The sequence below is a fragment of the Neopsephotus bourkii genome, unplaced genomic scaffold, assembly GCF_033783945.1.
Source record: "Neopsephotus bourkii isolate Nb327-2 ecotype Australia unplaced genomic scaffold, CSIRO-AGI_Nbou_v1 NB_1825, whole genome shotgun sequence".
NCBI lineage: Eukaryota > Metazoa > Chordata > Aves > Psittaciformes > Psittacidae > Neopsephotus > Neopsephotus bourkii.
The window spans coordinates 13,305,531-13,333,094 of record NW_026902298.1 but is presented as its reverse complement, the minus strand read 5'-3'; the positions used below and the strand labels follow the sequence as shown (position 1 = coordinate 13,333,094).

The 27,564-nt window shown below is 38.0% G+C and overlaps 1 protein-coding gene across 3 annotated transcripts in view; it reads right to left on the bottom strand.

Annotated features, from left to right (window-relative positions):
- The window catches only part of STARD9 (StAR related lipid transfer domain containing 9), a 103,531-nt gene that overhangs the window by 27,146 nt on the left and 48,821 nt on the right, over positions 1-27,564 (bottom strand). For all 3 annotated transcript variants that reach the window (XR_009723915.1, XM_061343411.1, XM_061343412.1), the window contains exons 5-20: positions 26,157-26,189; positions 26,006-26,067; positions 25,294-25,406; positions 20,331-20,400; positions 17,143-17,215; positions 16,175-16,242; positions 15,116-15,213; positions 14,707-14,907; positions 14,203-14,300; positions 13,333-13,410; positions 12,430-12,504; positions 11,566-11,745; positions 8,608-8,659; positions 7,576-7,713; positions 6,657-6,739; positions 5,550-5,653 (exon numbers count right to left, since the gene is read on the bottom strand). Coding sequence is in view for 2 of the 3 variants with exons in the window: in XM_061343411.1 (XP_061199395.1) it covers positions 5,550-5,653; positions 6,657-6,739; positions 7,576-7,713; positions 8,608-8,659; positions 11,566-11,745; positions 12,430-12,504; positions 13,333-13,410; positions 14,203-14,300; positions 14,707-14,907; positions 15,116-15,213; positions 16,175-16,242; positions 17,143-17,215; positions 20,331-20,400; positions 25,294-25,406; positions 26,006-26,067; positions 26,157-26,189 (1,526 nt within the window). In the remaining variant the exon portion in view is untranslated. The remainder of the gene's footprint in view (positions 1-5,549; positions 5,654-6,656; positions 6,740-7,575; positions 7,714-8,607; positions 8,660-11,565; positions 11,746-12,429; positions 12,505-13,332; positions 13,411-14,202; positions 14,301-14,706; positions 14,908-15,115; positions 15,214-16,174; positions 16,243-17,142; positions 17,216-20,330; positions 20,401-25,293; positions 25,407-26,005; positions 26,068-26,156; positions 26,190-27,564) is intronic.

Sequence of the window (27,564 nt, the reverse complement as noted above, 5' to 3'; positions counted from 1 at the left end):
ATCACAGCTCAATACTACGACTACACCCCAAAAAGGCAGGGTAAAGAGGCATCCCCATACTTCACTTAAAGCCTGGAAAAAACAAACTCAGCACAGAAACTGCTTTTGTCTGGTGATACAGCTGTTCGGTATAATTCTCTGTCTCTAAGGTTAAAATTTCTTTAACAAAACACTGTTGCTGAAGGTACACAGATAAATTGCTATTCTGCTGCTATTTCAGTGCCTCTCTGCTTCATCTCCTACTTTTTTAATAGTACAACCCAAAAACCAGGCAGGGCAGTAAAGGCATATCTGAATACAGAGATGGAACATTAAACACCTTTTTAAGAAGTTGCTTCTTAAAGATGGCTTTCTCAAGCAGAACAGAAAGATAATGAAAACTCAAGCAAAGCCACTTACATAATACAGGTATGCCAGAAGATGTTTTTCCTCTGACCGTGAGACTAGTGACTGTGAGAGCAAAATTACTGGTTGGTTTGGGTTTCAGATACACATCTGTCTGTCAGAGCTGAAACCAAGAACACGAAGTAGGAATACTCTCTTTCCCCTTTCAAACATGCTATGTCATGTCAACACATTCTTGCTGGCTTGTGGAAATAACACAAGAAAACAAACTAAAAACCAAAAATGAGGTGACAGTGGCCCAGAAAGGACATAACATTCCCACACACTTCATAGCTAAATTACCTGATAGACAATTCAAATAATCAGCTTTTGGAATACATGTTTGAATGATTAAACTCAAAATAAATATCAGTGCAGTTAACCTAAGAATTTAGCCTTATTCTGTAATAGGTACATGAGATGACTCATTTCTTTAATCTAAAACACTTTAAATCAGATATACTGTTAAATTTAGACTTGAAATACAGGAACACTACGAGATACAGGAATCAAGCACAGACTAATTTCTGCTATTGCTTGTATTCCTGCCTTCCCACATAAGCAATCTACATTCAGTCCAGTTCTAGCAGGAAATAATATAACCTCAGGACAAACATAAGTCAAACAGCTTCATTTCTGTAGGTATTGAGACATACATAAAGTCTTGGTTTCATGGGACCGGCATACTCTGCATAGAGCATATTAAAACAAAACAAACCAAACCCAACACTTCATGGAATTTCACAAAAGCATGCAGATTTCTAGGTGTACCAAATGCAGCAAGAAGTGTCAACAGTTACCCCTCCTCCGAGCAAACATTTAAAAACAGCAAGCAAAATTACAGCAAGCAAGAGAAACATACAAACCTAAAACTAAAGATAACCACAAATTACTAAGAAAATTCTCATATTATACCAGTGCTGCTGGACTCCTTTTCCATCTCATCGTTTTCTCCACAAAGTTTGCATGATGCACGCTAAATGAGCCATCTGTAAATCCACGTTTTTTTCCAGCCTGTGTTGTTGTCAGCTCTCCGGAATTCTATTGTGCAATTCTCCTCCCCTCTTCCCCAAACACTTCTGCTGATGCAGAGGCTGGCGGCTGCTACAGCATAATGCAGTTTTCAGTAACTATGGCAGCAATAGCTCTGTGGTGAGGCTGCATGCCTTCTGCAACAAAGTCTTACGGCTCAAATTCACTTCACTCAAGTGAAAATAATCTCTGTTGGCAAAAGCTGTAGTTTGTCAATTTTCCCAAAGAAAGTATCAGTCAAGTCAGCATCCCTATCCTTCTCTTTGCCTAGTATTCAAGTCCCATTTTTCTTTTACAAATGATTTTTTCCAGGGGAAGAAGAGTTAATAACGAAGCAGAAAAAAAGATGTTGGCAAAGCATTTTGCACCCTTGCAAATCCCAGCACTGAGAGCAATCCCAAATCAGGGTTGCAAGGCTACGCACTGATACACATCTACACCTGCACCATCCTCCCCCTCCACCCGTGTCCTATCCGAGCCCTTCCCACAGGGCCTCAGAGCATCACACGCAGCTACACGGGATTGTACATCTGCTTCTGCCTAGCACAGAGGCTGAAACCTCTCCCTCCTCCTTCCTAAAGCAAAAGGAAGAATGATAAAGGAGGTATGAAGACCTTGATTATCACCTCCCCCAGCTTCCTGAAGCAAGGCCACTCACACAATTCAAAGCAAATCCTGGGGGGGTGTCAGGCAGGAGGTGGGAACCAGAAATCAGTTCCCACAGCCAGAAGAGCCAGAAACCTTTAGAAATAAGGGACCTTCGGAAATGTACACACAGAGCAATCCCCTTCACGGAAGTTACCATCAGGTGAAGTATAATTCGCCTTTCTGATTAGATGGTTTGCTTACAGAAAAAGCACACCTGTGCAGTTTTTAATACTGGGGGGGGTGTGTGTGTTAGCCTTTGCATGCAACACCTCTTTTCCTTTGCCTAAGCCCCCAAAATAACAATCAGGCAATGGTTTATCTAAGGCAACCCTTCAAATACACTTCTAAACCAGACCTCTTTTTGGCAAGGAGTCACAGAGACAAGACACAGCCACGCACTCCAGTAAAGGTCACTGCTGCCTTGCTAAATGTCAGTTCAGCTGGAGCTACAATCTATCACAGGTTTACCCCTTATGATTGCAGTTATACATAGAATCTGTCAGTTCCCTTGCTAGCCCACCATACGTGATTCTGCTGCTAAGCTGTAAAGTTGTTGTAAGCAACAGAGTGAATTTCTCTGTGAAATCAAACATTCAAGAGGTCTTTTAAGAGATGAAAAAGATTAAATTGTATTTGTAGAGCACTTCGAAATTCTCAAATGAAAGCTGTTAGTAGGAATTCAGACCATTAGTTTTACAAATATTAGCTGGACATGATATCTATAATACATTAGAATGATAATTGTGTCGTGCTCTCCAGCATCAGATGCCATATCTATGGACACTGTTTTCTTTCCAGTTTGGCAGAATTTCACACATTCTTTGTGTGTGAAGACTTCTTTCTCTCCAATTTAACAGTGTTGGTATTTTCAAGGAAAGAGAGCTTAAACATGGTCCAAGCACATAAAATTAATTCAGTGTATTGCTATACCACAGGACTCTAATGGAACTCCTGTGATATAGGGTTTTTTCCAAACCAGTAAGAGAAGAAAATCAGGGTTTATATTTATATGCAGTATCATATTAAGGCAATGAAAGGAGCAAGAACTTAGTTACCTGCTTATTTGTGGTAATGCTGTCATATGATGATTGATGCCAGTCACAAGCCTTCTGTGTGTTTGCTGGCTGGCAACACGTATCAGAAGTTTGAAGTGCTGGGGCTCTTCTGAGTAGGGTGTATGAGCAAGCAGCCAAGTAAGAGTGCAACAAATCACACTCATGTCAAGCAACATTTCAGGCCTAAAGTTTTAATACTTAGATGCAATGGTAGAATTCTGTTTTCTCTCTCATTTCTCAAAATATTCCAACATAAAAATAGAGGTTGAACTGATAATTCAACCCATGAAATGCAGACGAGAAAAATGTCACCATACTGACAGCATGGGAGATAAGACTGTAAGTAATTATTAACTTAATATATATGTTCATAGGTTCAAAAATAATAAATTCAGAAGAAAGCAAGGTACCATCAGTTCATGATTAAAAAGTAATTAAACCCATGAAAGCCCAACAATCTCTGAATAGTTTGTGTGTGTGATTGCTATGCTTTTTTGCGTGAATGAATGATGTTTTATGCTAGGACTTCTTTTCGGACTCTTCCATAAGGCCATTTTTTCCCACCAGAAGAGGACCCAATTTATCCATGTAATTTTCAATATACTAATAGGTATTCACACTACCTACTACTGACATAGAATTTAATATATATTAGGGTTCTTATATATTGTAAATTGATGGCAGCTTCAGCATAAACCCCTGTATAGACATGGCTTCAAAATTATGGCTACACGTGCAACAAAGGTACAAACCATTTGCACAAATTCAAGTGTGAACAAAGAATACTGTTGCAGAGACTTGCTTATAACTCAAGTTGCATGTACAGATTCTTGTTTCAGTATGATAAAAATCAAATTAAAGCTTGAAGCCTAGTTTGCATCTCCTCTGGAGTAAATCGATGTAGCACAGGAGAAAGACAAAGCTGGGGTCAAAAAATTCAGCATGTTAGAGACTCATCAATATTCTTAGCTTAGCTCTGGAGAGCATTTGTTTTCTTTACAGCTTCTATATTTTTTACTGTAAAAATAAAAAGATGACATCATAAAGATGTTTAAAAAGAAGGCAAGAAAACCTTGCTGAAGTCTGTTACACACAGAGATGTTACTGTAACTTTTAAGAGGAAGATTTCAAGATGCAGATTGCTAGCAGCTGGGAGAGCATCAAGAACTATCAAGTGAGAGGGGGGAGAGAAAAGGAAACACCCACATGCACAGACCTTGACATGTTCTTATATCCTCTAAGTATCTCTTTCTTAAAAACACAGGGTCTGCACTAAGTGAGCTTTTTATTGATGCGCAAATAAGCACTGTCTGCAGTCCACTTTGGCCTGTATTACTGTTTGCGAAGTACCTGAAACACAACTTTCCGCGCTTGACTTTTCTTCATGAAAGCTGGACATTTGAGAGACCATATATATAATTTTATTCTCATATTATAAATCTTAAGCTAGATGTCTCAGTCGTAACCCCCTCCATGAGAAAACTACATGTCTTGACAGAAACACAGGCTTACTGGTTACTGTAAAGGAAGGCTGAGTGGATCAATTAAGTTTACTTTTGCCAAAAAAACTATTCAAGAGGAATGAACAGAAGACCACTTTATTATGTAAGGTGAAACACATCTAATGTTAGATACAGTTTATATCTTATTCTTTTGAGGCATGGACATCGAAAAGAATCAAGTGAATACAGTACCATAAATGCTTTTCATTTTCACTGAAGTAACCATTTGAAACACTAGGTAATGTGTTTCAATTATGTTAATTCAATTCAATAATGTTAAACAATGCGATATGCACAGTCCTGTCCAAGTGGTTAAAAAATAGATCAACACCAAAAAAATCTATTCTCTGAACATGGTCTGAAAAAATCAGAAACATTCTGCTGCTTTGTCAGGTTAAAAATGGGAATACCAAATGCAGTTCTGTGCTATACTGTTCTCAATGGTTTGGGATTTCTGCAGGTTTCTCCAGGGCTGTCAATAAAGTACCACGACAAAAGCTTCACCTCTGACATTTACACACATATAAAGAGCAACTTGATATCTACTTTTGAAGGTCATTAGAAAAACTCTTATTTTTAATTTTTTCATAATTTTAACAAAGAAAGCAACAGCTGTGATGGGTAAAGTGTACCTCAGTAATGAAATGAAAAGAAAATCATTTTGTATTGAAAGGTATCACTGCAGCAAATGAAAAGTAAATTCAGAAATTAGATACATTAAAGAGGACACACAGAAACACACTACCCAAGGTGGAAGGCAATCCACTTGATCAGAAGTATGGCACGGGCACTTGTATTTGATCCCTTGAAAACATGATGGGATCTATTCTAGATACACGGTAGTTTTTTTCTGGACCAAGCCCTGGTTTCAGACATATTCATTTTCATCCCACATGAGAAGCTATTTGTCAGTTTGTTTTAAACTTACTTGTCAAGAGAAGAAAGGGCATAGTGAGGAGGATGTGTGCAACTTCCATCCAAGTTGAGCCAGTCCAAAGCTCCACAACTCAGAATGGATGAAGTTTCATTAATCTACAACACACAACATAAGAACAGGAAGAAAAAATATCACAGCAACCCAGAAACTCCCAAGTTATCATTAATACCACCACTGCCAACTACTGTGTGCAATGCTGCATAATACCTCCCATGTGAGTTTATAATCTTACACTTCTGCTAAGTATTTGTTACTGAGTACACCTCTTCTTGTAGCTCTGTTTTAATGTACTGCATGCTTCATTAATTAAGAAATTAAGAATCAAAATGAATGGAAGTTAAGCTTAACTACAAAAGTGAGTCCAAAAGGACAGTTAAGCGGAAAGGGTAAAATGTTACTATATGAAAGTCAATTTTAAAAGATATGTTCTTACTAATAGAGGTTGGCAGTATGATTATGTCCTAAACCAGAAAACTTAAATTCCTTAAGTTGGCTTTTTTAGTTACCTATGCCATTCATTTTAAGAATTATCTAATTTTATAATTACAAAACCATATTGAAATAGCTGAACAAATTATATCTTGCAGTAGTGAGCTCCTGAGATTATCATATCCAGAAATTCTTTATCTATTTCTGAAGCATTTAAAGCAATTAAGCGCTTTTAGAGTCAACAATACTCCAGCACTTAATCCCATATATTTTCTTTTACTTCTAGCATACGTCACTCAGGATGGTGAAATGATAGAGATAGAAGATAATTCAGAAAATTATCAAATGTACAAAGATTCTTAATTGGTCTTTTCACTGAGTCACTCTGCCTGTCTGTTTCAATGACTTTCTGTAGTCATGACTAGAAATAGGAAACACTAAATTATTCAAGGGATCTGCATCATCTTTTGCTAAGCACATCTGAAAGAAGCGCTAGTGTCCTCCCACAAAAGGTTTAGTGTCATTACAGACCATTAGGTGGAGGAAATGAAGCAAGTGAATACGATGATGAGAAGAAATATTACCTGCATCAGGCTTGCTTTTAAGAGGGAAAATAACCAGAAAAGACAAGGAAGAATTAGGAGAGAAAAATGCAGGTTTAGAACTTACTGATCTTCTTTGTCTTAAGATGGCAGCTTCTGCTGGGTGATTGAATCTAAACTTATGAGACTTGCCAAGGACAACAAGGGCCCCTGTGAAAAAAAGCAATTAGAAAACTTCAGAGACGTAATTTATCAGACAGTTGGTCCCTAGGATGTCAGCAGCTTCTTAACTCCAGTATACAGATTATAGCACATACAGACTACTACAGAATTTGCCACTATGGAACAGCAGAGTTATTCTGTAAACAGCATCCAAGCAAACTTACGTTGGAGATCTCATAACAGTAAATAACATAACAGTAAATTCCCTGTTCATTTTAAAGACTGGCATGACTTCACATCAAAAACATAACCAGCCCACTGCTGGAAACTTGTTTGTACACTCTTTTTAAGAATCCAGATCATGCAAGTTCCCAGAAACTGGATATATTTTCTATTTTCTTTTAAACAACCTGAAAGTATGGGAGCCTGATTCATTTTGCCTGAGCTCATTCACCATAGCCTATGACTCTGTGGCTAGTAGCCTCCACCTAAACACACTGAAAAAGTTGATGCGGATTTCGACCATGTTACATACTGTCAAAAACCCCACCAGTGGTCAGCTGGCTTTGAGCCAGTCTCTACTGCTTTCCATAACAGCATCTTTGACTACAGGTCTTTACTTTTCAGAAAGCTACAGACTACTGCCACCAACAGGTCTTAATATTCTTAATATTGTCACCTATGTCATTTTACTTTCTGTGGGATGCTTAATTTATTTGTCCCAGTCTAGAAGTTCTAGCCATGGATCAAAGAATATGGTGCTAGACAGCAGTAGGTCATTGCTGCCTAGGTCTTAGATCTGGATGAGTGCCATAAATCCTAGTCTCTAAACTCCAGTGGTAAGCTGATTATAATGCAGCATTCAGAGAAAAAGCACGCCTTACCTTGTGACAGACGACATGATCCAGTGACTTCACATCCATTCACAGTGCAGTGTGCCCCCTGAACTGGTCGCAGTGTCACAATCCCACAGTTGTTGTCTATCATACAATGATCCCTTTCAATCCACTGTCCCTGCAAAACTACCATGTATAGATTTGGTTTACCTCACCTGTTGGTGGGGTTGATTTGCACTATTTTCCTCAGAATGAAGTACCACACACTATTCGACACTATGACTACACGCTTCGTACCTCAGAGGTGCAGAACAAGGAGATTAAATAGTATTGATTCCTATCCAATTACCCAGTATCACAGAAAAAAATATACTTGATCAAAAATAGTGAGATCAATCTTTCACAGTATTTCTGATTCTGGAAAATTATACACTATATTCTGATATGTGAGCTGATGCGCAAATTCTTCTGTTGTGCTGAATTTTCTTATTGCTATTATGGCATTTATTATTTATATTTTACTAACCTGCTGGCAGAAAATAATCAAACTTAACCAAACTTAGCAGAGCTAACCAAAGCTGAGACTCTGCAAAGTTTCCTATTTTGGTATAAAGTTTCAACTATCATAATTTGTTAAAGTTAAGAGCAGGAATGAAATGCAATAGAAACTATTCTGAATCATTTGGATTTTATACCTAAAATACTCTGCCCATGTAGAGTTGAAGAGTATTTTTAATGTCTCATGATGACTTCTGCCACGAGTTTAGGATAGATCATAACAAGATTTCCATGCTGGATGAAGGTATTTTTAAACTCGACTGTAGCATTTCAAAAGTGGGAAGAAAATTCTGAAGAGATCTCACATCAGACAAGACCATTGGGTTTTTTACCTTTTAAACAAAACCAAAAAATAACTGAAAGATTTTAGCCAACTTAGAACAATTATTCATTTGTGCTCACCTTCTCCTACAAAGAAAGCTGACAAACCAATGCATTACCTTGCTATTCCACATGACAAATGTAAACCTTTTGGTTTGACCAGATCATATCATAAAATAACTTGGAATATGATTCTCTTACCAATGTCTTGATCTTGGTCTGAATCATTTCTTCCAATTTTGGTTGTTCCTTCCTAAAATGAGAAAAGAACTAATTTAAAAGTAGGTTACTGAAAGTGTATTATATATAATAATTAAAAAAGCTTTTGGTAGAGCATCTTAGCAAATACATGAAATAAATCACCTGTGAGCTACTGAATTGTTCAGACTGAACTCTACTGCTGTCCCCTATAGCGATGCTATTACTTCTTATCCTGTAGCTATGCCAGTTTCTCCTATTATGACTCCGGTAGATGAAGTAACTCCCAGAGGATGATTTTTGGACTGTGCTTGATAAAATGTTTTGAACATGAACACACATTCTGATGCTTTGAACTTTTACAGTGAGGCTTATGTATGCAGGAATGAGATAATTCTTTTCATAAATAACCATGTAGGAAGAAAGAAGTTGCAAAATTATTTGGTTAGCTGGGCTTTTCAGATACAAAAGTAACAGAATTCCTGTTTTTTAAGGGAAATTTCATAGATTACAAATTCTTCAAACTAACTACTAAACAAGAATCTCTTTTTTGAAACTTAAATGACATTTATTGAAAGTCATCTTGGTGATTATGGTATGGTGTATGGGCAAGTCCCCAAACTTGAAGATTCAACAACTTCAAAGAAAAGTTCTTTCTTCCTGCCTAGGAAAAAAGTCTCCAGACCAAGCAGAGTCAAAGCATATTATGGGCCAGTGACAGAATAGTGACAGTATTCTTAAGGTACAGTGCAAATATCAATAAAGAGTCATTTAATACTATGAGAAAAAAATACCCCCAAAAATCAATTAATTTGCCACCTGTCTGGAATGTTCCATTACCATTCTATCTTCTTCCTTAGGAAAATAAAGCAAGATCATTTCCCAGCTCTCAAGAGACACTACACTTGATTACTGTAAACTAATTAGTGAAGGTGCTCTAAAACGACTTTAGTGGCAACTCTTTCAGTCATACTAAGATTAATTATGGTCACTAAACTACTTTATTTTTGTGCTCTAATTAGAATAAATTGAATATGCTTTCTGCTCCAAGCCTATTATAGCCCTGATTTAAAGATTAAGCAAGAAATAATAATCAGAAGCCTGAAGACTGGGAAGAAGGGAGTTGTGCATTACTGCAAGACAATGCAGTTACAGGTAATTATGGGTAAATAACAGTGGGTTTGTGCAGTAGAGGGAAATGGAATTATTATCATTCAGTTCCTCACAGAGCTCAGCTGTTGGAGCCAATTAACAGACCTCTTGTAATACAAGCCCTGCTTAGACACCCTTGCCAAAAAGACTGAAATCTGGATTGTGCCCAGTGACCCTGCTTTGGAGTCATTATCAAGTTAGATATAAGCTTAATGTTCAGTGGACTCAACCACAAAATACTCACCTGGCTTGGCCACTGCTTGAAGAAAACTTAGAGTTTATATTGCCTTCATCTCACCTCACACAATCAAGTGAGTTAACAACATGTATTTTAGACAAAGAGAAGTAAACCAACTGCTAAAAGTCTTCTTTACCAATTATATTCTTGACTAAGCAAAGAAATATTTATTGTAATTTCAAAAGAAACTTTTTTTCCAATGTACTAACTCTTTGCTAACACAGTTTAATTCAGAAAAGTTGCAGCAGTATTGGCTCACAAAATTCACGATAGTATCCTGGTTTGTGGAGTGCTTCTGTAAGAGTTTAAGTACAATTAAAAACTGCAGTTGAGAAGAAGGGCACAGATACAATACAAGCAAACTAAATCAACTTAAAGAAGAAAACAAAATAAAACGTGCCAAACTCCAGGTCCATGTTGATTTCAATTTTTCAAATGCTATTACTGAGCTAATAACTTAAATATTTATACTCTTTCCTAATTTGAGTATTCTACCTGAAAAAGCGAAAGACAATTCAGATGACGTGAACTCACAACTTCATCTTAACATTTGAAGTGCATCTTTAGATCTTTTGAAGTGCTTTTATATTGTTCCCCTCTTCTGCAGCATTTCCTAAGTGTAGACTTCCCAAGGCACATTATAAACCCATAAAGACTGAGACTGCCTTCCCCCTTCAGCTTTGGGAATACTCCAACTTTCAAAAAAGTTTTTCAAGTATATCTTTTGCTAAAATAAATCACGTATTTTTAAACTATGCTAAAAGCTCAGTGAAATTACAGGGAAAACACAAATTTTTCTTAATGAAAGCCAGAAAAAAATGACAGACCTAAGAAGGGCTTCTTGAGCATAGGCACAGCATTGATTAGTGCAGTTAAGAGCTTGGGATATTGAGACACTAAAAGCATAACAAAATGTTTATTCTACATGATCTGAAAGCTGCTGCCACGACTTCTCTCTAGAAGTGCAATGTGAAATACTGTTATATGCTGAAGCCCTAATACGTAAGGAACCACTAATGTTTTACCTTCTTGCTGTTCAGATGAAGGTAATAGACACCAGAGTCTAAAAGATGCAAAGCACAAAGAAAAGAAAAGGCAGCATCTAGGAGCAAAGAAAGAGGGGACAAAGATGTTAGTGTGACAGACAGACACTAATGACTTCAGAAGATGACCCTTCAAATGAGGTTTCTCCATTAGTAAGTATCTGCAAATTACTTAAGGTGTTTTCAAAATTAGCATGTTTAATGTTAACATAGGATTTGAGTAGTTCAAGTTGCATGTTAATCAGCTCTAGATATTATTACTTGGTCCCTAATTATTACCTGGTATGATTTCTTTGTGCTGGCATGAGAAAAACTAGTAAGGCTTCTCTTTCAACATGATAAAGAAAAACATGATTTCAGTTTCAAATAGGAAAAAAACACCCCTTATCCCTAAATTGTATTGAGTAGCACAAAACCTACTTTAGTAGTACTTAAGATACTTTAGTAGTAGACAGATCACAGAGTCAGAGACACTATTTTCAACTATATTTAATACATTTTTTGCTCAGTATGACCTCAGTATCTCACCCTGAGATGATATAGCACTACTCCTGTGCTGAGAATATCATCATCCATGGCCATTAGATGAGGTAAACTAGAATCTATTGTTACTCCAGCTTTTTTTTTGTTGATATCCACACTATATTCTTCCATGATGGCTTTCATGTCTGTCCACTTGCTTGTCCAATCTTTGGTCAATTGCTCAATCTTAAGGAACAGAAAAGAAAGCTATTTCACTTACTAAGCAGGTTAATTTTTCTCATACAAAAATTTCTTCAGAACAACTTTTTTTTTTCAGTTACTGGATGCAAGATTCTTTCACTGGTAGCAATGCAGGTGTAGTTATAATTGCAGTACAGTTCTGTAGCAACAAAAAAAATCAGGTAAAAACTGTACTACCACCTAGTGAAGCAGTTTTAATCTATTGAAAACTCATTCCCAGAATGTAAGAAAGATGTATGATCACGCAAACTAGTTATTTTGCCTGTCTTTAAGCAAATCTTGACATTAAGATTTCCAAAACCTTTCCAGGTCACCAGTGATCAAATCTTAGTAATTTGGTGACTGTACAGTAATTTTCTTTGAATAAACTGGGGGACTTTAATATTACAAGAGCTCTGTATAGTTATTTACTGTGATATGTCAAGACAGCTTTTAAACAGTGCAGACTTAGTGATACGCAATGGACAGTATCACATCAAGGACATGAGACTTTCACAACAAATTGGTAGAGAGCACCCAACGTGCATTAAGTATGGCAATTGCCTGCACATTCAGAGCAAACAGGAAAGAATTAGGACAAAAACATTTTCAGATTTCAGAACTATAGCAATGCTTTTCCCCCAAACCAGTGAAACAGGAGAGTTATAGCATCAAATAGCTCATACACACCTTCATTTCATTCTGAAGAACCAGCTCGGTCAGATTTCCATCCCTGTCATCGCTCCAAGAGGGACTGGAATTCCTCTGTACAAACAACAGCCACCAAGATCTAGATGTTAATTACCTTATCCACAACTGGCAGGCATGTTCTTTCACTCCAGGATTTCAAGAACATGAATTCAGCAGAAGCAAAGACAAAACACACAGATGTTTGATGCTGCCTTCTAGCATCTAGCCTACACCTCTCTAGGTATGGCATGCAAGTTCCTGTGAAAAACTGGTGAAAGTGCATTAATAGATACTTCTGTATAAATAAAACCTGGACTGTAGTTCCAGTCTCTCCCCAAAAAACATGCTCTCTCCCATGGTATGGAAAACAATGGTGCTATTATTATTATTAATCCAAGGGAGGAAAACAGAGTTTCAGCTATTTTGTGAAGGCTTACAACTTCATTTGGGGTCCAAATGCGTAGGAAAGCTGAAACCTCCAAAGTACTGTTGAGATCTATTACTTCACTTTTTTGGGGAAGGAGGATTATAACAAGTCTGGCAGGGAAATCACATCAAAGCTTAATACTTTGTACTGTCTTGGTGCTTTCATATCCCTAAAAATAAAATACTTCTATTTCATGATATTTTTGGACAACACCACCAGCTGACTCCATGAAAGGCAAGAAAATCCTTCCTAATCATTACACAAATGCTTATCCTTCAGGATTATCAATATAATGATAGAAAAAAGCAAATTGACAGAAATGCAGTTAGCCTTATAAACATTGTGAAATCACACAGAACAGTTTCATTTCTCTCCAGTTACAATAAACATGGTAAGGTAAGCAGATAAGACAAAGTAAGCGACTGTAGCTACCTAAAGCTTGATTAGAGCTCCAGCTGGGAAGTGTTCCTACGTACCAGTTCAAAGCTCATCAGCATAGTTTTCAACCTATCAATTTCTTCTCGTAGTTCTCTGATCAGTTTTACATTTGCATCCTGGAACATTGAGACAGAGATGTTGGAAAAATCATTCTTCAAAAAATTCTAGCTAAAGAAATCAGTGCAGAGCTGTTCCAAGCCCTGGGAGGAGAGGAGAACAGGCACACTGAAGCAGTGCTCCTTGCTTCATCCACCCTGCCAGGCCCCTGGAATGTACTGCCTAGGGACAGGTGCTTCCCATCTTTGATAGTTTTTTTTTTTCCCCACAAAGTGTTCCATCTCTTTTCTGATCACAGACATAACGTAATATTTGTTCCCATTATAACAACAGCTGGATACATCACTACTTTTATGGATTTATCTTCAAAATAGGTCAGAAAAATGCTGTTATTTCTCTCATGCAGAGGACAGAACCAGACTAGAGAAGACTAAGTGAGAATGTCACCAACCATGCTACTAAAAGCCCTTCAAATTGATACACAAAGCATTTCCTGCCTGTTTGTGTTGAGGCATTTATCTCACTTTCAGTGTAAGCATCTCTGCACAGGCAGTTTCTGAAGACCAGCTTTTTGCAGACAGTTCAGGGAAACTCTTTAGTTGAAGAGTCAACTTTCTCTCAACTGCCAGTGACACATTGGCTCAGATTGGTTTGCAGTGAGGGGAAGAAGGCAACCAGCTGAAGGGATGGAGTCAAGGATCTAGCATGGGCTTTCCATAACATCCAGAGTCCTATTTAGCTCCCATTAACATGGAAAAAAGGAGTATGAAACTTATTGAGAGTGCGAATAAACGTTAAATAATACACAGAACAAAACAGAACAAGATGAAAAGCAGAACTCAAAGCCTCACCTCATTCACTCTGGGCTTGTTAATGATATTTTTGGCATTTGAAGCATATCTCAAGGTACTCATGGTCTCGTTGTAGCTGGAGCTGGCAGGAGAGATAGCTACAAACAGAAAACAAATAGAAAATAAATAGTATTTTAAAAAGTAACCAGTTTAACCCATCACTTTTGAAAAAGGTGGATTTTTTTAGTCTTGCTTCATTAAAGAAAAACAAAACAAAAATATCTTTAAGGGTATTTCATCAAGCCCATAGAAAATGTCTTCTCAAGATTGTATTTATAATTGAATAAAAAGCTTTAAACCAAAGCTATGACCTTGGAAAGTCTCTTAAGCTTAAATTCATGCACAATCAGCATGCCTTCTCATTTCCTTGAGTGTTCTATGAAGTATTTATGAAAACCAAGGACAGATCCTGAGAGATACACCTGTCTTCTCACTGGAGTAGAGATGTATTTTAAGTGGGTAATGTAGTGCAAAGTCCTAACAGGGAATAGAAACCATACTCACTGGCAATCATAATGGTCTTGGAGTTGCCCCCCAGACTGTCCTTCAGAAGCCAGGTGAGGATGGAGTCACGGTATGGGATGTAAGCCGGTCGCCTGGTCCCACTGATGCTGCTTGTGGAAGGACTATCTGCATGACTGCTGTCCCCTTCACTTGTTATGGTGTTTATGCTCTGACAGCTGCTGAACATCTGTGAATTTTGTGCTGAAGGAGGAACACCACAGAGCTCAGGAAAGGAGTTTTCTTTTTCTGTTTAATTTTCTTAGATGTTATTACAGTTTATGTAGATGCCACACAGCTGTTCTGCTCAGCTTTTTGTTGTGAATATAGAGAAACCTTAAGACACAACACATGGAGAGGGAGCCCTAGGCTTTTATCACTACCCTTCAATATAAAGAACTACTGTGCTTACCTAAAGTGGAGATGACAATTCCAAGTGTAACTAATGACTTGTTAATATTGGCACCTTCGGTAATACGATCTTTACAGTAACTGGGATCAGCTCTTTCACTGTAGCACACAAGCATGTAAAAGACAGGGCAAACCAAACAAAATGGTTAATTATTAACATACAACCAATATGAAAACATTATGTATTTTCCTGACATACAAGAAAACAGAAATTGAAAGTCTTGGAATTAAAACCCATATGCTTTGAATAATTTATATTGTGCTCTGGCTCAGAAAGTCCAAACGGCCATGAGCATAGGTCATTGGCACGAACTACTGTTAAACACCCATCAAAACATGAATTTAAGCCTGAACTGGGCAACCTAATCATAGGTGCTCTGAATTAAAAAAACCCAACATATATTTACAACTCTGCAAGCCTAGACTGGCTCTGTGCAAAAGTCTGTATATCCCCTCAGTGGTACTTCCTCTGTTCAGATGTACATGGCAATTTACATTCTTGAGAAAGAAAAATGTCCTGTTCTCCAACTGTTCTATAACTCTTCTTTCTGTTCTCTGTCATATCCAGCATAACCTTTGTTTCCTCACTGAAATGCACAGCTAAGATCAGAGACTTACAGACTTTGGAACATGAACAACATAAGCAGTGAGATATGATTATTTAATCCTGCCCATGCTAGGCAGCCATGAGGAATACATCCCTTTTTTTTTTTTCTCTTTCTTTTCAAGCTCAGATTTGATAATTCTACCAAGAGCTACTAGAATATCCACTTAACAAGAATACAGGGTTGAATGGGATTACTTAAATGTATGTAACAGCACAGTATTGGATCTTGAGACCCAGGAACTCCCTTCCCCAATGAAATTGAATATCCAATGCACAAGAACAGAGACAGAGACAATAGAATAGATGACAGAGACAGCTCAATATTCCTTGTTACTGTATGCAAAAGTGAGGCTTACTGTTAGTTTAATGAAGTTCTAAAATCTTAAATTTCATGTTTTAGGCAGTACCATCTTCAGAGAAAATTACCTGTTTGACCTTCAGTATGTTAATTACCTGCCTGCAAGGTCCACTAAGTTGATCTTGCTTGCAATTTCAGAGGGGAGATTATTCTCCAATATAGCCTGAAGACAACAATGTAAACAAGGAAGATTATTCCTCTTAATTAATGAAAATAAAATAGATGTGTTCATTTGTTTGAAACTGAGTTGTACATGACTGTCTCACTGCCTTTCTTTGTGACCTTGACCCACTGACTATGCTCAAACCATTAACTCAACAGCTTTCTCACCCAGCAGAGAAACTACCCTCTTATGCCCATTTCCTCTTGCAAAAAAAAACCTTACTGCCTAGCGACTGTGAAAGGCTTTCTTGTAGATCTTGCAGTTATTTTCCACTAATGTATTCCAAAGGTCTTTTGTGAAACTACTGAAAAATAGCCCAAAATGTTCTGTGATTACAGGATGTTAGAAGTGTGAGATAGAAAAGGTCTATTGGATCACTGAACAACTTCCCTGCCAGGGAAGGATATAATTCCTCCAGAGAAAGGGTGCATTGTCTCTGGGAGAGTACTGGATGCCAAATGCTAAAGAGATGAGCGCATCTGAAAAGCTGGACAGATATAAAATTTTGGTGTTAAACTAATGTGATATTTCAATTAAGGATCCTAAACATAATATAACATCAAACATATTCATATGTAATTTTCCCAGCACCCTAGAATGGGTATTACATTTCAAAGGGCTGATTAAAACTCCAGACATTTCTTTTTACAGAAATCTTTGGCATCACTTCTGACTATAAGCTTGCATAAAAGAACAAGAACACCTCAGTAAACACTCAACACATCAAGCAGCCTAGGAAGTGTAACACATCTGCAGTGTGATCCAAAGGAAATAAGTAACAGCTTCTATAGAGATTATTACAAACAGTGCAAAACAGTGAGGAGTAAACAATACAAAACACATTGAACAATGCTTTTTTGAGAACAAAGAGGAAAGGAAGCTGGATTATTTTTAGCTAACCTGAGTGTAGTGGATGGTGAAGATAGCATGGGATCTGCTGCTAGCATTGTGAATATGTGTAGCTGCTGTGATTCTAGAAAGAAGAACAAACCATTCAATTACAAAGGTTTATTTCCCTGTATTCAGGAAAAGCAAACATAACAGCAGAAATGAAGACGAAGGAATGTGAAACTTGGAGACTATGGTAGGCTGTATTCTTGGATCTGATCACAGTGTTCGGCAGAGGACCTGGAAGGGCAGAAACTAAGAGTCAGTTGGAGGTGGTTTTGTCCACCAGCAGCACTCTGAAAAAGTATCTTAAAGCACCTTTATAGCACAACTGTAAAGTGTTGTGTAAGGTAGAATACAGCAGAGAAGTACAGTCAGCAATGGCATCATACAGCTCATCCCCAACACCACTGAATATACTGGCCCAGTACATTTTCTCCATATTGTCCCCATGTGCAGCCTTTAGTATCAGTTTTGCCAAGCTTGCCCTCAACAACAGCAGGCAGTGTTAGTAGTACAGACAAGGACTATGGAACCATGGTTTTGTATTGAACCCAGCTGTCAGGAGTCCCGCAGTGACCAGTCGCACCAGACAGCAGAGAGCTTGCAGCTGTGTATATACTGCTGAGCATCAGACACAGGAGGCCAAACCCAGGACTCTCCTCCCTATTGCACTATGCTTCCTACACCTTCACAGCCACATAAGCAGGCACTGCCGAAAACTACAGGCAGTCTAATGCTTCATGGTCACATGTTAGCCTAAGCTGAGGAAGCAGAAGAAAATGAACTAATCCTCCAGATGCTGGAGGAGGAAGGCAAACAATTATGTGAAGGGCAGAACACAAAACACAGCTCTACAGTGGGCAGAGAACATAAAGGAACAGCACTGAAGTTTATAAAGCAAAAGATAAACAGAAAGTGCACCAGGATTTGGAGGAGAAAGTGTTAGCACTCACTTCTTACCTCTGTCAACATTAATAACTAGAGGACAAGCTCATATCTCAACTAATCACAACCATGTGAGCATTTTTATGGGAGTATGTATGTGTTAGTTTTTTTATATATTTCATCACGGCATGTGGTATGCATTTTAATATTTTGAACTGCTCTAATAGTATTATTTAGACTCATTGGTTGCTTAGCTTAACGCAGCACTAGGGCTATGCTTATGGACATAGGGAAATTTGTATTTCCTGCTGTCATGGTTTAAGCTTAGCCATAAATCACGCAGTCGCTCTCTCACTCCCTGCCTTCTTGCCCTCCCCCTGCTCCCGGAGGGATTTGGAGGAGAATCAAAAGAATGTAACTCCCATGGGTTGAGATAGGAACAGTCCAGTAACTAAGGTATAACACAAACCACTGCTGCTACCACCAATAATAATAATGATAAAGGAAATAACAAGGGAAGAGAAAACAGCACCTCAACACCCGTTGACCGATAACTCGCCCCCCCCAGCCTGACCAAGCACCGACTGATACCTCCTCCAAGCCTGCAGTGCCCTTCCGGCTAACTCCCAGTTACCTCCTGGGCATGACGTGCTGTTGTATGGAATACTTCTTTGGTCAATTTGGGTCAGGTGTCCTGTCTCTGCTTCCTCCCAGCATCCCCTCCTCCCTGGCAGAGCATGAGGCTCACAAAGTCCTTGGCCAGACCAAACATTTGAGCAGTAACTAAAAACATCGTTGTTATCAGCACTGTTCCCAGGTCAAAGTCAAAACCACAGTACTGCACCAGCTACTAAGAGGGAGAAAAATGACTGCTACTGCTGAACCCAGGACACCTGCATTTTAAAATTTTGTTCTTAATCATTTGAGATTAGGTTTTGTAAAGTGTCAAGAGAAAAAATTATAGCACTGGGAGCAACAACAAAAAATAATGACTGCCTATGGAAAATTGTATTTGTTTATTTTATAATGGGCAGGTGCAGCCAGAGCAGGGCTGGAGATGGCCTGATAAAAACAACTGCCTGAAAATATGCCTTCAATAAACTTTGCTTGTTGTTAGTATAGGAACTGCCCTCTCGCCCATGAAAGGCACCACCCATGTTCAAGCAGAGCTCCCCATTCTGTATCTTTCCTGCATAGTCAGATTTGAAGCCGTCATGTTCATCTGGCATCATTTCTCAGACTGCAGGTGGTTTCAGCTTGTTTGTTTGCATTTACAATGTGCTATTTAATAAAAATAAAGACTATAGGTAAACAGCAGTTTCCTGTATATTCCAAATAAGTTTTTGGAATGTTCCTCAGAGAAAGACAACACTCCCTAGTTTCATGCAAGTGATAAAGTGTGAAACTTCAACATCACAAAACCACACAAAGTATTGAACCTCTGATTCTGTTTTCTCTATGTCTATTTCCTTAGCAGTGAGACAACTTGGGATTTTGGTGTTAGTCTGAAAAAGACTTCTTACTATAGAACTGCATTTATTGATTGCTACGAGCAGAAGCAGCAAAACTCAGTCCTGCTGTATATTCTGTTTTTGTGATAATGCAGCTTAGCTTTTATTTACTTCTCGGCATCACTGACATTCTAAAATCTTGACCTCTTTTATGACAAGATTTAATATCAATTTTGGAACTGTGATTTGTATTTGGAGGATCCTTTACAGCAGTTGTACTGATATCTAAGGGTCCCTGTTGAAAAAGTGAAAAAGTATCTTAACTAACATGAGCCAAAATCATTGGCTTCATTAGTAGTTCCCACAGTTCTTTCATAGCAAATGTGCATGACCTGTACTAAGAACTTAAATGCTTATGAAAATCAAACAAAATAATTACAAAACAAATACTTTTATAAGCTAAATACAAATAAACTATCTTCTCAGCAGTATTAAATCACTAAGTTACACTAACAAGTGAGTTGAAAGCCAAACAGTCTAAAGTGTCCCGTGCAAGTGGAGAAAACTTAAGTCTGTTTACAGCAAAGTGTCTTCCTGGCATGCATTTTCTATCCCAGACAGATGACTGAATTTTCTGGGTAAGTCAGCACTGGATCAGTTTTGAAGAAGCAAATTCATGAGTACTTGTAGCTCTTACTGTGGATAATATGAGGGTATGTAACATCTTATGTGACATCATACACAGCATATTTGACATCACGAAAAGCATTGGCAACAGTCAGGAAAACAAACCTCAATGAAATCAACACATGGTGAAAGAAGTGTTAAATAAAGACAGAGCTGGTTTGTTTTATAAAATACCTTTTAGCTATTCCTTCTTCTAGAAGTTCTACAACTTGCTTGTAGTCTGTAACTAAATGTTGCGTCAATCCTGTCAAAGATTTAAAAAGAGTTAAATGCATAATTTTTTTTCAAGACGTTTCAACCAGTTTACCCAACAACAGGAGCATAAGGATGCTGTGCTGGGGGGCCAGTCTGTGCTACAAGTAGTCTTTCAACTAGAGTAAGGATTTCATTTAAAAATAAGATAAAACGATGCAGATAAAATCCTTCAGATGCAGTGACATCACTATAAAAAATGCCTTTTGCCTTCAAAGTACAGGTCTTTTTCCAACCTGTCAGCAGGAAAGTGGTATATAAAAACAGTATGACAGAAACTCTGTGAGAAAATTTCAGCTATGTCACTGCTACTAATTGGGTACAGACCCTGTAAAGAAGCTTTTAGACATTTCCTCTGGATAATGGCTCTGCTCACGCAACAGAATTAGCAACCAACTCCTGAGGCTTCAGCCTGTAACTCACGAGTCTTCATGCCCTTTTCTCCCTAGAGCGAAAATAAATAATGATATGAAATATCGGGCCTTTTCAGATCTCCTGCTTCCAGTTTTATTTTTCCTTATTTGATTTTATTTTTAAGTGGGGATAAACCCCCACTGAAACCAAATGAAAGAAAATACTGCACTGAGAGCCTGCTGTGGTGGAGTGGTGGTTGTGATTAACAGGGCCCCGGAGGAGGGCAGTGTGCTGCTGCGGCACTGCCAGCCCCTTGCACAATGCAGATTCCAACAGACACACAAAATTAACCTCACCAGGCTTGTATTTCACAGACATACAGTTTAATATGTCTCGTTTGCATTTTATGGTAATGGTTAGTTATCACTGATACTGCAGTGACTCCTAAAAAAACCACCTGAGCTGTGAGGCAAGTCTTTGTCTTAAGTACCTAATAAACCACTCCTCTGCGTAATGTTTTACCTCACAGCTGGAATCCAGGGCTGCTTCCTCCCCCCCGTACTGATTTAGGTTTGGTTTGTTTTATCGCAGGCCAAGAAAGAGTGAATGAAGGCAGAGTACTAAAAAGGTCTGATATATTTGGGTAAAATCATTTATCTACTAATGTAAGTCAAAATGAATATAAAATTCAACAACACTGAAATAAGAACTTCTGGCATTGTTAGAGCCTATCCTTATATCATAACAGCTTGTTTGACTTTAAGTCATAGAATCATAGAACAATTAAGGCTGGAAAGGACCTTAAGATCATCTAGTTCCAAACCCCCTGCCATGGGCACCTTCCACTAGATCAAACTGACCCAAGCCCCAGCCAGCCTGGCCTTGAGCACTGCCTGGGATGGGGTGGCCACAGGTTCTCGGTGAACCTGTTCTAGTGCCTCACCATCTTCACAGCGAAGAACTTCTTCCTTGTATCTAATATAAACTTCTCCTGTTTGAGTTTGAACCCATTACCCCTTGTCTTATTGCTACAGTCCCTGATGAAGAGTCCCTCCCCAGCATCCTTGTAGGCCCCTGTCAGACACTGGGAAGATGCTATGAGGTCTCCACGCAGCTTGTCTTCCTCAGGCTGAACAATGGAATGAAATGAAAGCAAAATCTCAGCCAAAGATGGGAATTTATTTTAGTCTGCAATACACATACAGAGAGGAGGGGGGAAATATTTTTGGATCACCCACACTTCAAAAGATTCTTAACTGTAGTATGTACACTACGCACAGTATAGGATGATTCTCAAACAAAAGCATTTCTTCTGCTCTCTGGTGTCCCTTTACAATACATTCATTCCAGAAGTCATCACATTTTCCATTTAGAAAGAGGCCCATTATTTTTCCAACAGCACTGGGATCTTCAAAGCTCAGGATATGGAAACTATCATATATTGTTTTCCCAGAGCCTTTTTCAGTGTTTCATTTAACTGAATAAAAATCCAGCTATAAAATGAAGGCATGGAAGACATTCTTACCTACCTACATTTCCATAAGTACTTGAATAGTGAATCTAACGAAACATTTAGTTTTCAATAAGTCAAGTGAAATATTGTGTTTCTGAAAAGAAATGACAAAGTGTTCTGCTGACGCTAGAAAAAGGAAGGTGACATTCAAGTCCTGTAGAAAGATCAAAACCACTTGCTCATCTAGAAATCTGCCTTGCAGTAAGAAAGGATCTCCCCAGAAATCTGTCTCAGAGTAACAAAATAGATTGCATCATTTCCTGGTTTAAGAGAGGCTGATTCCTTAACAGTGCAACCATCTGTGAGGGAGAAGTTTGAAATGATTCCAAAGCCAAAGCCCTGAAACACTTTCAGCATTTTAAAGGCTACAATCTCACAGCCTTTACGTGGAAAAATGATGGGCTGGAAACTATTCAAAATACTTGAGCTGGGACTTCCTGACTGGGCTTGCAAACAGAAAATGCATTGCCAGAGCCATCTGAGCATCCTGAAAGGGGTTAAGTCTTCCCATTTTCCTCTTTGTCTGCTCTTCACCCAGGGCTAACTGTACTCTGGACATCACTGATAACAAACACATAACTAAAACTAACGGTACACTGGGAAGCTCCTGACCAAAATCAGCAAACCTTAAAATCACTGATGGCTTGCAAGAAATATAATGCAAATAGAGGTGCTAGTCCTTATCATGCTGGATCTATGGCAAATAATGGGAAATTTCTGAGCTTTGCTCATGTTCACCATTTTTATTTCTTCCATACAGCAAACTGCCTGGAAGGAGAATAAAAACAAAATACAAAAAAAGCTCCCCTTCTAGTCAGCTTGCTGACAACTCTGATCTCAGCCATCTAGCTATTGGAAACAATATACTTGCTGTACTCTCTCTGATGCTGCAGAGAGACTACATATAACACTGCCAAAGACGCCTTCAGCACGTAGATGGCCCTCATTACAGAGATCAGTAGTTGTTATTGAAGCAAAACATTACTGCAATTGAGAAGGGCATTTTGTACCAGTGTTGTGAAACACTTTATTTTCTGGAATCTGACGTTAATAATACACAGCTGACTGTACTCCTCACCTGCATTCAGAAGACCTCTGGACCTGCTCATTGCTTCTTACTTTTGATGTGAGCTAATGAGTGCAGCTATGAAAGGAGCCATGTAATCACAACTTCTTTATTAGTCCCTCTCCCCAAAAGGCATCAATGTTGCCTCAAGGAAATCAAACTGTTGAAGTTCTTAATTGAACAAACTGTACATAAGCATGTTTATTTTTCAATATATACTTATATACACATATCTAAAAAAGAAAAACCCTAGGCCATCTGACTGTTGACCTAAGCATCTAATTGACTAAGAGCATCTAATTATACCCTCTGATATCTTCAGCAGAGAAATTACTTCATTTTCCATGCATGTGATCAATTTTTCTAAAAATGCACATTTATCATTAAAATTAAAGTTTTTCTTACAGGCATTAGCATAATTATTTTTGGAGGCTGTCATAAGATGTAGAGAGAGAGAATGTTCTAAAATAAAGTATTCATGCTGGATTTGCAAACATGGGCAAAGCAGGCAAATATTACCTAGATTCATCTTCTTCCATTATCTTTTCCCCTTTATTTTACAAAATCAACTGGGAAATTCTGTGGGATATTTCAGGACTGTAGCATAAAATTGCTCCTCTTAAAGTTTTTAGTAGTGTCCAAAATATTTATTCAAAAGGGGTAAAAATTAAATTAAAAAAAAAAACAACAAAAAGCAAACCACAACCAAACTAAAAACACAAACACAACAACAAACAAACAAAAAAACAGAACTGTAAAAGCAGTGCCGGATTTGGCCTGGAAGGCTCCAGATGAAGACAAAATAGTGACAAAAGGCAAGCCAGCCCATTGGTAGATGTTGTAACTTCATTTTCTTTTAAAGCAGGGAAACTCAGTTATACACAGCCAAGGAATCACTGGAGATATAAGGCCTGAGAAAGGAGATGGAAATTGCCAAGGAAGGAAGCAGTTTAAAGACCTTTTCTTGTGTGGTGAATGAGCAGCTGCTAAAGGAAAATAATTAGTATCTGTACTCCACCAACAATGAAGTTGTCCGATAACAAGCAGGTAGAAAGAATCTTGGAAAGACCTCAATAAAAGCCAAATGTCTACAAATCTGCTTTTCAAAGAATGATAAGTTTGCCATACTAATGAGACCATCAATTCATCTATTTTCCAACTCTCCTTAAACAGGATGCTGATGAGCTGATGGGAAAGCACAGCTGAAATAAGCAGAATGCCAGATAGTCCCTTGTGTATAGGACCATGAAAGTTCAATGCTTCCCAAGTGCTTATTTCAAGTTTTGAGATGAGGAATCGGAAACAACTGTCTGTTGTTAGACGTACTATGACCAATACTGCTGGTGCCCAGGGAATGAGAGCTGGAAATTCCAGGCTCAGATCACACAGTCAGATCACTCTATCTGTTCTCATATTTTGCCTTAATCTCTGAAGCGAGGACAACAATCTGATAGGTAATACCATGACAAAGAAAAAGAGAGGGAGAAAAAGTGAACCAGAGAGAACAAAAGGAATTCACAAAACATGCAGAGACAAGAACTCTATTTAAAAGCTCAAACAAATCAGTATTCAAACTAATGTGACAGGACCAATAAAAGTTTGCATACAAAGTGCATACCCCCAGGTGTTACTACCCATTTAATAGCCAGGCAAGCAGCAGCAAAATCTGATACCAGAGGCAACTTGGGAATTCCACTCACTAGATATAAGGTACCTGGAAAAAGAAATATATGAATTTACTTTCTAAACAAACTTAGTAATTTTTGAAACTTCCATCAGCTTGGAAAAGGCTCTTCCTATTAGACTCCACTGTAAAACTACTCTGTGTCATTTTGCACTAGTAGAAGAGTAGAAGCAATCCAGAATCACACCAGTAACATATGCAAATATACCTACAGACCTGATCAACATTTACTTGAAATTCCGATGCTAACTGTGAAGCCTGCTCTTACCTTGTACATATGGTCCCGTTTCAGGGTGCTCTCGGACTCTAAGTGTGTAAGGTTTCTTTTGGTCTGATTGTTTCAACAAATCCCGGACACGCTCATTATAGATTTCAAGAAAACTGAAAAGCAAAAAAAAAAAAAGTTAAATGTGCACAATGGGAAAAAAAAAGTGTATACGTAGACAATGTAACTACCTGAATCTTTCATGATAAAGTCAATTAATCAATTTTCATTATTATATTACTGCCCCTTCCCATGCAGCACATGTAGAAAGAACTCTTAGTAGCAAATTTCCAAGAAGCAAGAGGCATTCAATATTTATTTAAAAATTCATAAAATGTGCTTTTTTAACATTAGTGAGTTCAAATGTCCAGATTTCCAAACATAATGTTTCATTAGATCAATGGGAATAATGAATAAGAATGGAATGTAGAAATGACTCAAATGTAGCAGTTAAATAAACAGGAAGTCCATTTTTGATGCACTCCTATTTCAGCTGTATATACAAAAGTGAAGAGACAGCATCCCAAGAACTATACTGAGATGGAAAACTAAACCCAACACTTTCTCATCCTTCCTCTGTGCTCTCTCCTTTATTCCAAAACTATTACCACCTGAGAAAAAAAAAACCAAAATAAACTACTCTTTACTTTCTTTGATTACAGGAATATATTGTTGAAAGCATTCATAGTATTGCCCAAAACAGCGACACGCTTACCTGACCTTTACTCTGCAAGATGCTGTCTGGTCTGTGTACTCATCCTTCCTTGCAAAAAGGCCCTGCACAAACCAGAAACTTATGTAAATCTTAAACCCATTAAGAAAAATAATGTTGCTTAAATAAATGTAAGTGAAATAAAAAGGAGTACCTCACATATACGGGGTGTCAGCCCAATGGATGCCTTCAAATAATAAACAGAAAGAAAATGAAACAATATACTTACTATCACGCTTGCAAGAGTTACTTTTAAATAAAAGCCAAGCTGTAAGAAAAGGACAAAGTCATAGTGTAGCACTAAAGTAATGACAACACAAACTGCCCTGGAGTGTAGTTCAGCACACCATGGCAACTCTACTACTTCAGCTGAAGGCATCTTGCCCTTGAAACACTACAGAAACTCATGTGCTGTGTCATATCAGCAGCTTCAGCGCAAATGTTCTTTATAGCAAAAGTTATTTTAGAGTACTTATATAGCATCAATGAGAAGTTTAGATGTTTGGGTTAAAAATCCAAGAGCTGTTTGGACATGCTTATGTCAGAGGTGTTGCAGTCTAGATGATGCCAGGCCAACACTGTAACTAGCTTGACTGGTCAGGAATATTTTTTTCTTATTCTACTTTCATCTCTTTATGATATGGCATCACAGAATAGACTTGGAACAGCCTTATGTTCTAGATTTATAAATCTGGTCTCTCAGAGAGAATGGGATATGGCCTAAGAGTACCCAAACTAGGTGATTTAAACTTTGCCCATACCGTCTACACTCAAGTAATGGTGTGCTTTTGTGTGATATACTGTTCTTATGACAGGATTGATCATGAGTGATCCCAGTGCCAATATACCCTACAACGGACTCTATGGCTTAGGCGGAATCTGCTTGCTGAGTAGCATGAAAGGCTTTTAGAAGGCTCCCTTTTTTGAAGGGAAGAAAGTCCAGGTTCATCAAGTGGACCATGGTAGACAAAAGTTCAGTTTATACCAAACACTTGTTTTGAAAACCATTTCACACTGAATACATGCTATTAGAGATCAGATCAAAGCGGTATTCCACTGGAGCAAGAAATCACTTTATAAGCCAGAAATCTCTTAGAAACATTACACCTGGAAATTTCCTTAGAAATAATGATAATTTCAAGATGTGGCCAGTCAGAGTTGCTGAGATACCCAATTTTAACAATTGTTCAGGTTTCCATGGAGTTAAGCCTGATTTTGCACAAAACAAAGGGAAAATCTAGTCATGATTTAACAGAATCCTATTGCTGATGTCTGTGGGGAAAACATAATTTTTAAAACCCAAACCTTGCCAAAAGCTCAAGCCCTGACAGAACAGTCTTTTTCTTATCTTCGGGGTTTGAACAAATTTTACCCTTATTTCACCTTTAAAACTTAATCCCACACGTGTAGGAAATAGTGGTCTACTCACACAAGCTGTTAAATAAAATGTGACTTTTTTAGTGGTGTGTTTCACCAACAGACAAGAATATTTATGAACAGAGATCAAATTGCCTTGTGCTGCAGCAGAACACAGGGAATTCTCAGCTGAGGATCCTCAGCCA